The sequence below is a fragment of the Lygodium microphyllum genome, chromosome 7 (assembly GCF_053477565.2).
Source record: "Lygodium microphyllum isolate KBCC chromosome 7, Lygodium_microphyllum_v1.1.10, whole genome shotgun sequence".
NCBI lineage: Eukaryota > Viridiplantae > Streptophyta > Polypodiopsida > Schizaeales > Lygodiaceae > Lygodium > Lygodium microphyllum.
The window spans coordinates 74460825-74473158 of NC_141141.1; the positions used below are offsets into that span (position 1 = coordinate 74460825).

A 12334-nucleotide genomic window follows, 5' to 3' on the forward strand; every position below is an offset into this window, starting at 1 on the left:
ATTCAACATGAGAAACATTCCATAATAAGTTTTTAATATACAAATATATTGTACACTTGGAGTGTCCATCATAACGAAGGTGGACAATTGCAATTGTAGATTTAGTAGCAATTAAAAACTTGAAGTAAAAAACCATGTTGCTTTCCATTGGTGAGTTTTGACTCATGCCATGCCTAACCACACAACCTATTGGCTTATTTGACTACATACGGTGATCATTAAAAATTTTAGTTATTACTTTGATTGCCCACAATAGTTAATATATTTAGTTATTATTTCAATTTAAGTACTACCAACCTATTAGTAGATAATACTTAAAAGATTTAGCGCGTGCACACACACTATTTCTCTCTCCACATGCAATATATGCGAAGTACTGAAATTGTTTAGTGATACTTATGCTTTGCCCTAGTGCAAAACACCAGGAGAATATGTGCACGAAGTGCTAGAAGAATCTAAGTGCAAAGCGCCTAGTATTTGTTGCTTAGAAGAAATATTTTGCAATTCTTCCCCTGCAATCTTTAAATAGTGTAAATAATTCTGGTCTTTAAGACCTTTTTCAATATAACTTTGACAAATTTACAAGGATAGTCCCTCGATAAAAACTTTGGAAAAACTATAGACCAAATCGTTTTGGCTTGCGCCGTGAAATTGAGATAGAAATTTGGAAAAACTAATTATAAATATCCTTTGGCTTGCGTTGTTAAATTGGGAATCTCTTCCCTTTACGTTGACGTGCCGCGCAGAGGACAAATAGATGCCAGTCGGATGCCATGAAGTGTCGAAGCGTTAATCCAGTACGTCAACACACCAATAAAAAGCGGGAGGGCAGCCGATGAGGGAAACATTGATCAAAGAAGAAATCAGACAGTCGGGGCTGATCATCATAGGCATAGCATTCCTGTTGATAGATTTTATAATTAAGCAGCTGATCTAATCCGAAGCTAGTGATATCAGGTTTCTGATCTGATTAAGTATGCAATCGATGGCCGAGTCATTGATGAGGAGGGCTACAGAAGGAGCAGCTGTTGCTTCAGGAGAAGAGGCGGGCCGCCATGAAGGCGGCCTGCAAAGGAAGCTGCGACATGTTCAGCACGAGGGTGTGCCGAGGCTCGCAGGGCCGTGGATGGAGATAGGCAGACTGAAGGAGAGAGAGAGGTGGCAAGCGTTCACAGCGGGGCAGGTGCGGACTGCCATACTGAGCGAGCTAGAGGATCTCAAGAGAGGTCTGCTGGAGGCCTTGCCGTCGTCATCTTCATCATCAAGGTCTTCTGGTGGTGGTCTCGTTGCTGCTGCGACTGCTGCGGCGGTGGGTGCGCCAGCCGCCGCCATGGCCGGCACTTCGCGCCTGGCAGACACGTTTCGGCGGTCCCTAAGCCGCCGCATCCCCCAGCCGCTCCCTGCAGCGGGAGGTGCTGCTGCTGCTGCTGCTATTGATAGTGCACGTACCCAGTCCCAGGACTTCGCCACCCTCCGCCAAGACGTGGCCCGCGTCGTCGACTCCAGCACGTCCAGGATCTCGTCCGTCCTCTGTAAGCGCTCCATCCCCATTCGCATTAACCTAAGAACCATACGTCATTAACCTAAGCGCTGGATCAATGGATATATATATATATGCCAGAATGTGTAACTTGTTTTTGTCCACACAATTAATTGTTGAAAAAAAATGTAGATATTTAGGCTACGGTTTTACATAGATAGGTAGGTAGGCTGCAGTGTTATGGTCTCTTCTTCTCTGAAGAATAAAGAACAATGAAGAGTCTTGGTAAATGGAAACCAAAGACCGTAAGGATGAAGGGTGGACGTGAAAAGTCAAGGTGTAGGGAAAACTTGGGAGGAAGGGTCAAATCGATGAGAAGGTCTTAGAGGACCTCTCGTTTTCTCTTTAAAGAGTTTGGAAGGGCATATAACTATTTTTCTAAAATTCTTACCTTTCTTTTGAAGGGTATTATATGTATCACCCTTCTCTAGAAGGGCAAAACCCCTTTTGAAGGGCGTTGCAACCTTCAAATTTTAGGCCTGGCCCAAAGGTCATGATAAATAAATGCTATAGTAAGCCCTACAAAAGCAAGTCTTCAATGATATGATAACTTAAAAGACAAATAGACATATAGAGCCAAAGAGACAAAATACCTTTGAGATATAAAGGATAGGATCATACACAACTTTGCTTGAAGATAACATCAATACTCTACATAGTACACATGTCTCTCAATAATATTTTATGTTTCTAACATGTTGTACTTCACTTGCAAGAATACGTGTAAGTGGTGAAAGGTCATTGTTCAAAACCTAGAGCTAAGCGGCTCCATCATGCTTCACCCTTCAAGGTTCAAAGATTGGGATAAAGTGCAATCAAATCCTTCAAAAAATGCTCATATTAAAAAAGAACCTTGTCGTACTTTCTTTCACTTAAAAATCCAAGAGCCAAATGTGTTACATGATTACTAGGAAAACGACCAAGTAGATGTGCAACTTATTGTGTTTACATTTTTGCCATTACGTCCCATTAATGTCCTCTTGTAGGGATATTGCTTCTAATTTAGCTTTATCTCTATTTTTATCCATGCCATTCCTTTCATATTCCACTTTTACTTTTCTTTTTCTACTTCTAAACATTTTTTTCCTATTGGCCTAAGGTATTAAACATTCATTTTATTAGCTTCATGGATGCCATTTGCTTGGAGAGAGAGAGAGAGAATGTGTGTGCACGCAGCCTATGAACAAGAGGTAGTAAGAGTTATCTTTCTATTCAATTAATAAGGAACCTACAAACAAGAGGTAGTAAGAGTTATATTTCTATTCAATTAATAAGGAACCTATGGCCTAAGGAAGAGGTAGGAAGAGTTATCTTTCTATTCAAATGGTAAGGAACCTATGAACAAGAGAATCTTCTATTCAATCAATAAGGAACCTATGAACAAAAGGACCTTCCACAAGTATGCAAGTATGCAAATTGTTGTCGTTCCTTGTGTTTTCCACAAAGATCACATTTTAGAATGTATAGCAAAGCTTTCTCAAAGTTTTGCAAATCTCAAATGATGATCATTGTGTGTGTGTGTGTGAGGAAAAATGGGCTAGATTAACTCCAACCCTTACAAGATTTGTAAATTTTGTGCAAACTAGTACCAAGTTGGACACTATCGCTCACATATGATGGTTGCACTCTGAAGATGTTATCAAAATGCATCTATTTTTATCTCATGAGACCTCTTTTCATTGCACATTTCAAAGGTATCCAAAGGAGACATTTTAAGCTACAAATCTATCATATCTAATTCACTTTACATCCATGTATTCCATGTTTGAAATCATTTACATGCCTATTTGAAGGCCCTCTTAATTGTGTCATATAATCTCAACCTTTAGGAAGTGGGATTTCATGTAAGAAAATTTATTTATTGTACTTTTCATGTGAACAAAGAAAGACTTCTCATTGCAACAAACAATAGGAAAACAATTTATGCTTCAGAAGGACTATTAAGTGCTAAGGTAATGTTAGAAGGAAGCATTAAGAACCCAAATCTTGGCCACTTTGTTCTTCTCAACTTTTCCCGATCCTCCCAAGTCATATTGGAATGGTTTAGCATAGTGAAGTTTAGTGCTTTAAGAACTTAGTTTTGCCCTATTTTTTATATTGTTTGACAAATCAAGTGCTAAGTCAATGTGTTTTGTGTCTAAATGTTGATCCCTTAAAAATGATTTATTGCACTAATTCTTTCCAACAACATAATTCCAGCAATATATATTGGCATGCTTCACTCTACATCAAAACAAATTGATGGCAAACATATTAGTACTGTTGAATCAACAACGTCAACCACCCCTAAAAGAGTAAGATTTGATGATGCGTATCATCATCAAACTACAAAATCACCAACAATGGTATGATATGGTGCTCATATAGTGTTTCATTTTTAACCTTGCACATTGTTATCTCAATATTACTAAATCCACCCAAGTCTTCCATTGTACTTAATCACAATATGTACATAGTATTATGCAAGAATAGATATTTTGAGATCACGCAATCCTAGATCATGATGCCCTTGGAATTTGGGGGCATGAATACTTGATAAATCAAGTCTTGATGCATTCTTTACACATGATATCTTTTCTTAGGAAATATTTCATAGGGTCACTTCTTTTTGTGCTAAATTAAAAATATCAATGATCACATTAATACTAAGTGATGAGATGAATATGACTAAGGACAAAAACCATTTACTTGTAAGTAAGCATTTCTTGATTCTATCTCAAGTATCAATACATTATAAATTTTCATAAAGTAATCTCAAGTAAAAAATAATAAATAGACTCTAAGTGTTCTTTTATATCAATTTACAATAGTGAGTAGGCCTATTGGTATTTTTAATTCAATATATAAGTCAATTTTGGACTCGAATTTCTCATTTTTAATAAATTGAGATTTCAAAATAAAGTTTGCATCCATATCCATAATGGAAATTATATAAATTTTATTATGTCAACCAAATTTTTCAAATAGGTAACATTATTTTGATCAAATGATTATTTATCTCAAGTGTCACTTAGACAATCTATAGGTTAAGTTTTGAACTATGCAATCACGCCGTTAAGGTAGCTACAACTTACATATGTCTACCTATTTTTTATTGCATAACTTATTGACTTTGCGAAGACATTATATTATCCTTATGTCTCTTACCTCCTTGTAGAAGATATCAACCATGAAAAATTAAAATTATGTAGTTTCTAATGTCTTTATGTCTTAAATAGGCAACACTTATTATCATAAATGTAATGACACATATTGGAACTTCCATTGTGCAGAATATGTTTCAATGCATAAGCTTGTTCATTGGTTCAGTGCTTTTGATGCACTTTGTAACAGATCAAAGGCTTAGAATGTAATTACTAGCACAATACTCAACAAAGTAATATATTTATGTTGATTCAAATATTTACTCTTCACACTATCATGTTACCTTAAAACTTAAACTTTCATTGGGTAATCATTGCTTGTTATTCATTTCTATAGTTAGTGTGGTAACATTTAACTATTGAAAAGCTCCAACCTCTATAGTTCAATAAAGAAAAAATTATGAAAACAACTATTATAGTACATGTCCATTTTATAAGCATGTGATGGTGTGAAAAAATTAGTACCTTTATTGTTGAATTGAGAACTTCACATCTATCTAAGTGATAGAGGCTAAAGCTTTTAAGAAAACCTTATTTTGTTAAAATCACCTTGTTAAAATTAATCATAGTTTCATGTCTACAATGCCTTCCACAATCATGACTTTGGAAAAAACTCAATAACCTTACTCCATCTATAGACATATGGTCAAGAAGTAAGAGTCTGAGGGGGGTCACTGATAAGTATGCAAATGCATCATGTGCATTCAAAAGAAGGGATTTTAAGAATACATATTTTACAAAAAAAATTGTACAAAAGGGTGCCATACAAAGGGGCTATCCATGTATTGAATAGAAAGGGACGTGTTTTATTTATGATTTTTTTAAATGTAAGGGTATTTTTAAATAGGCCTTGAATGCATGTGATATAGAGGGTTTACATGCCTACAAGATTAGAGTGAAAAAACCTTTGTAAGAATTTCTTATTTTAAAGGATGGTAAGCTATGGGGAAGAGAAAGAGCATAAGAAAAAATGGAGAAACAAGATGAATCTCACAACCATAATCTCAATTATTATAATAAAGGAGAAGTTACAAAAGATTACTACATGACCCTAAAATGAGCTAGGATGAGGTCAATGAAGACTTCACAAGGAAAACCTTTCAGGAGGAAAAAATTTGGGTGGGCCTAAGTGTGTTCACATATCACTACCATAGTATATGCTTGAAATCTACATAAGGACATACGACATGAACAAAATACATTGATGTTGGGAAGAGTAAAATATTTAAATCTTAAAACTTCTCACAAGTGAGTAATTTCCTTTATACATGTACAAAGTTACCATATGTAAGTATACAGACTAAGATGATCTTGCTTGTTGAGAGTTTCTCACATATAATATGGTAATGCACTTGAATGTGCTTTGCAAAAGTATATATACACTAGACTATCTGTGACCTCAAGGGGTGAACCAATAAAAAATCATCTACATAACATGCGTTCAAAGTGTATTAAGAAATACCCTTTCTTTACATGCTATAGGCCTATAAAATGCCTCCTTTTACTTTACTAAAATTACAATTTTTTGAAAATTATCATTAAAATTTACATTTTGTAAATATAATCCTATAAATTTTACTAAATAAATACCCTTTCTTTTGAACTCATGTTGTATTTAACATGTTCAATAAGGTGCACCCCTTTGGTTTGCAACTACCAAATCACACCCTCCCCTCTTCTTCTCACATATGTAGCCACGGGTCTACTTCCCCCGTTGAAATATATGTACACATATATACATACATTTAAAATTACTAGTATTATTATATACTTCTCCCCTTATTCCATATAAATAAGGCCACTTAAACCTTCAAAAAGACCATTCTAGGGGAGATTAAGTCATTAGGTTCAGGGAGAAAACACACACACACACACACACACACACACACACACACACACACACACACACACACACACACACACACACACACACACACACACACACACAATGGCAGAAATCAAAACGGTGTTGAAAGTGAGGTGTACATACAATCAGGCTAAAACGTGGACTGCGACTTCAAACCTTCCCTTTTTAAATTTATCTTGCAATGCTAATGGCATGAAAGTCACAAGTGCCTCCCTATCTATTACCCTAGTCATGACAAATCAAACCAATGAGATATTCCTAATATTGAATATTTAATAAGCTCATAAATTCAAAGAAAATAAAAATATTATATCCTAAAATTTTGTGTACTTAAATAGATTGTATGAAAGAATTAAGAAAATTAAGATGCTCGAATGATTTACTAGTGATGATTTAGCAAGAGATCTAGTATAAGAAGTGCTTTCATGATGAGTTAGAGGGGTATTGGGACAAGATTATGAGTAGAAGCAATTAGGGATGGATGTATGGGAAATATGCATTGAAAATACATTTTATTTTGGATAGGATTATTGTAAATCATTTGAATAATATTAAAAGTATAGAACTCTTAAGACTCATAGTTGTATGATTGTGAACTTCAAGTTTAGGGATGGGGTGAATAAGTTAGAAGAACCAATAACCATCCATAGGTAAGGCGCACTTATTTAGTGATCATCCTCCAACTCACTTATTCAACAATCATTTTATATAGAATAAAGAGAAATTCATAAGTTAATATTCATTTGTAGAGAGAATTTCTCAAGGGATATGTTGGAAGTTAGCAACAAGGATAGCTAGCAAGGGAAAAAGCTAATAAGAAAGTTTTCTTGTTAGCCTAGAATTGAGGGAATTCTATATAAGGTTCATGCAATAATATTGCCTAGGTTAGTTTGACATAGAAAAATGCATAAAGTGTATATTAGTGATGCCAGGAGGCATATTTCACGGTGGATTCCGTGCCACGGTGGATTCCGTGAGGTTTTACGGTGGATTCCGTAAACTTTGATGATCGGGGCTCATACACAAAGTGGATTCTTTGTGCGAGAAGTTGATGGGGACGCTTATCATTTTTGGGCATTTCATTAATTTAGTGTGTACATGGGTAATTCCATAGTGGTTGATTCCGCAAAATGCATATTAAATTAATAAACGTTTATGAGTTTAGAGTGTGCACTCATAATAAATTAAGGTTAGGATTGATTTCTAACCAATTGATTTAGACTGCTAGGTATTCGCTTTTGTCGATTTAATTGTATTATTTTACTAACGATTGTGAATGCTTCAGTTGATGTGTAGAGATAGCAGAAGTGGCGGAGAAAAGCATTGGAGGATAGCGAGTATTCGATTTATCATTTATATTTTGATGGGCGTATACCTTAGGCATGGCACCTATATTTTGTCACACTTATTTATTGAGGCGTTGGATATTTATTTATTATTTTGTATGCGCATGGACGCACGATTATGTTATTTGTACTTGGACATTGTATTGGGTACGCCTGACTCTTTGGGCACCGCCCATTAACTTTATTTCTATTTTGTGCTAAAGCAAACTCAAAAGCTAAAAGCTTGCTATTTTGTAATTTGGGCTATTATTTGAGCTTGAAGATGATTAATACATAAAATACATGCTTTGTGGAGCGCTCACACAAGGCATGGGGGGAGATTGCACCCAATTGGTCTCTTGTTCATGTCGTGCATGCTTGTTACCTTGAGTTTTGTGCAAAAAGTAGAGTTCTTTTGTTCTTGGGGACCTTCCAGCATTCACTTTTGTTCTTGGGGACCTTCCAGCATTCACTACGCAAGCGTACAGCATTCGATCTACGCACCAGTGGTATCAGAGCGAAGCTGAGATCAAGAGCTTCCAATCGCTACCCATCTTGTGCGAAGGCAGAGCTCCTGGAACGATCGAGCTCTACGGTCAATCTCATCGCAAACGGTCGATACGGGTGGATTCCTGGCGATCAAGAACCTCTGTTTCCATCCTCAGATCGCGAAGGACCAGCCTGTAGCAGTGGAGGACCACTCCTACATCCTCCTCTCCAAAACGTTTTTCCATAGTCATACAGAGATAAGTCTCAAACAATTTCATAATCTTCATAAGCTTAATAAGCTTAGTTTAAGCTTAAAAAGCTTAAACCTCTCAATTCGTCAATTCGGCGCCTCAGAGTGTGTCCGCAAGATTTTCGCCGGGCTGAAAAAATGCCCCCCCTAAAATTCATCGTTTCAATTATTATAAGCTTAAAGCTTAATCACCCAAGCTTTCAATCACACAAGTCTCATCAATTCTGCAAGTCTACAAAGTTCAAGTTCTGCAAGTCTGCTAAATCAACCAAGTCCTGCAAGTTCTCGTACTCTACAAGTCACAAAAGTCTGCAACTCTGCAAGTCAAACAAGTCACCTGAAGTCAGAACTTACTTCTGTTCAAAACTCATAGAAGGGCTGTTCCTGCGCAGAAACTCCAAACTGCAAAGTTGTTCATTGGAAGGTACTATTCGCATACGCAGGTTTGCTGAACCATTTTCAACACATGTAGAAGGATAAAACACAGATTTTTCAAAGATTACAAATCCCACAATAGCCAAAGACGAAGATTCTGAAAGCCACACACAAAAATATATAAGCCTTGTACACCCGAACTTGAGCTACGCTCATCCCGCTAATTGGATTTTGAGAGTGTGAGGTTTTTTTAAGTGTTGTAGGATGATGGAATCACATATGGATAATTTAATGGCTGAAGGCGATCTACCTGAACCTACGATGGAGCAAAAGCTGGACTTAATTATGATGCAGTTGGATGAAGAACGACGAGCTAGGCAAGCATTACAAGTTCAATTGGCTAATTTACAAAGGTCGACTACCGACAAAGAAGAACCACAATCTGAAGACCTTATTCCACGTACCATCGACGCGACTCTCGAAGCTCAATCCATCCGCAAGGAAACAAAGATAAGTAAAAGAAATTTCAAATTCCGTACTTTCAATGGCACTCGAGAGGGAAAAACTGTTCTTGCATTCATTAGTCAGTTTGATGACTACTTTCATGAGGAAACATATGCAGAAAAAGATAAAATCAAGTGTGTCACTAATCATTTAGTGGATAGAGCATCTCTTTGGTGGAACGTGGTTCGTAAGAGTATAGATTGTCCCACTACCTGGGAGAATTTCAAGAAGAAGTTTATGCAGAATTTCCTTCCTCCACAATTCCATGAAAAAGCCATAAAGCAATGGGACCTTCTTCAGCAACGAGATCATGAGCCTATTCCTCAGTACACCGAACGCTTTTGGAATGCATTCCTCCAGTTACGCATGCTTGAAGACGTACCTGAAGCAACACACAAGCGCAAGTATATGTCTGGATTACTTGGGCATTACTACGCTGAAGTTAATATGTTCAAGCTTGCAACTCTTGAAGATGCAATTTCATTAGCTCATGACACTGAAGACAAGCTTCGAGGAAGAGACAAGCGTCCACAGCAATTCCAAGCCAATGGTAACTATGGATCTAAGCAATTCAACTCAAATTTTAGAAGATTTAATCAAGGTCGTTTTCCTTCATCATCTTTTCGTAAGTCTTGGGCAAAACCACCTTCTTTACCATCCAATACCAATCAAAACCCCAAGCCCATTCCACAGCCAAATCCTAATATTCCTAGACTTTCTGCCATTGCAAACAATGTAACCAAAGCCAAGCCTATAGTGTGTTATAAATGCCACCAACCTAGACATCTAGCAACAAATTGCCATTCGAAGAAGCCACCTGTCCATATCAACTACCTTAGAGCAATGGAAAATGACGAATATGAAGAAATGCCTGATTTCACGGAAGATGAAGACGACATTACCACTCCTTTGGATACTTTACCAGGTATGCCAACTCCACATTCTTTATTGACAATGAAATGTTTAGTGCATGGAAAGGAAAAGATTATTTTGCATGATGATGGTAGTACTCATGATTTTATTTCTACAAAGCTAGTGAAAGAATTGAAATTGCAGACTGTACCTACGCATTATTGCATTAAATCAGCATTCTTAGGCACAAGGTATAATGGAACACAGGAAGTGCATGATTTAGAAATTCAAATTGGTGAATATAGTGAAAGAAAAAATTTTCTAGTTGTATCATTACAGTCCAGTGATATTATATTAGATATGCCTTGGCGTCATCAGCATAACCCTGATATAGATTATTCCATACATTTGATTAACATTCAATTTCAAGGAAAACATATTACATTGTATGGTATGCATGCATCTAATGCTTTTCCACTACTTTTGCATACTCAAGCTAAACGTGCATTACGCAAAAGTAGTAAAACTTATCTCATTTGGGTGAATGAACTACAAGTTAAAGAAAATCATATGCACCCTAGGCATAAAGAATTTCTTGCACACTTTAGAGACTGTTTTGCAGAACTACAAGTTAAAGAAAATCATATGCACCCTAGGCATAAAGAATTTCTTGCACACTTTAGAGACTGTTTTGCAGAAGATCTACCACCTGGTTTACCTCCTTCACGTCCAGAAGACCATAAAATAGATTTGATTCCTGGTACACAACCACCTTGTAAAGCACCATATAGGCATAACCAGATAAAGCAAAAAGAAATTCAAAATCAAGTTGAGGAATTACTAAATAGAGGATTGATTAGACCTAGTAGTTCTCCATTTGGTGCACCTGTTTTGTTAGTAAAGAAGAAGAACAATACCTATCGTATGTGCATTGACTATTGAGCTTTCAATAAGATCACAGTAAAGAATAGATATCCAATTCTTAGAGTCGATGACCTTATGGATAAACTGCAAGGTTCTGCCATATTTAGTAAAATAGACCTTAAATCTGGTTATCATCAGGTGAGATTAGATAAGTTTGATATATTTAAGACTGCATTTAGGACACAATTTGGTCATTATGAATTTTTAGTGACGCCTTTTGGATTGACTAATGCACCTGCTACATTTAGTAGAATGATGAATCGTATATTTTTGAAATATCAGCATTGTATTATTGTATTCTTTGATGATATTTTGGTGTTTAGTCAAAATGAGAAAGAACATTATGAACATTTGTCCTTGGTTTTCCAGTTATTAAAAGATAATCAACTGTATGCCAATCCGAAAAAGAGTGAGTTTTTTAAAACAGAAATTGAATATTTAGGTCATATAGTATCATCTGATGGTATTAAGGTTGACCCTAAGAAAATAGAAGCAATATTGAATTGGCCTATACCTAAAAATGTGCATGAGTTACAATCATTCCTAGGTCTTGCTAGTTTCTACAGGAAGTTTGTGCGTAATTTTTCATTACTTGCTTTACCATTGACTAAACTTTTGAAGAAAGGTATTGTTTATCATTGGTCCGATAATCAATAGAAATCCTTTGACTTATTGAAACATGCATTAACCCATAGTCCTGTATTACAACTGCCTGATTTTAATAGACCATTCTTTTTAGTAGTGACTGATGCTAGCGGATCTGGAATAGGAGCCGTACTTATGCAAGATAATCATCCCATAGCCTATTCTAGTTGTAAGATGAAACCCTCTGAACTCAAATATTCCACATATGATAAAGAATTATTCGCTATAGTACAAGCCTTAAGACAATGGAAACGCTACTTAATGGGTTCTAAATTTATGATTAAGACCGATCAACAAAGTATTAGACATTTACTTAGCCAACCCCACATATCTGACCGACATATCAAATGGGCAGCCTTTATTCAGAGTTTTCATCCGATTATCCAATATCAACCCGGTAAAGAAAATGTAGTGGCTGAT

At 36.2% G+C, this 12334-nt stretch overlaps 1 protein-coding gene across 2 annotated transcripts; it reads left to right on the plus strand.

Moving 5' to 3' along the window:
- The first annotated feature begins 836 nt into the window (after window positions 1–836).
- Window positions 837–8193, plus strand: LOC148033593 (uncharacterized). 2 transcript variants are annotated; one of them, XM_087681522.1, is made up of 3 exons: window positions 837–1532; window positions 3740–3885; window positions 7836–8193. In XM_087681522.1, exons 1-3 carry the CDS (start codon window positions 977–979, stop codon window positions 8073–8075), a joined length of 942 nt encoding a protein of 313 aa, XP_087537648.1. In that variant the 5' UTR covers window positions 837–976; the 3' UTR covers window positions 8076–8193. The 2 variants fall into 2 exon arrangements, with proteins under 2 accessions (XP_087537648.1, XP_087537649.1); XM_087681523.1 differs by lacking the exon at window positions 7836–8193 and adding an exon at window positions 4813–4917.
- Window positions 8194–12334: the final 4141 nt, after the last annotated feature.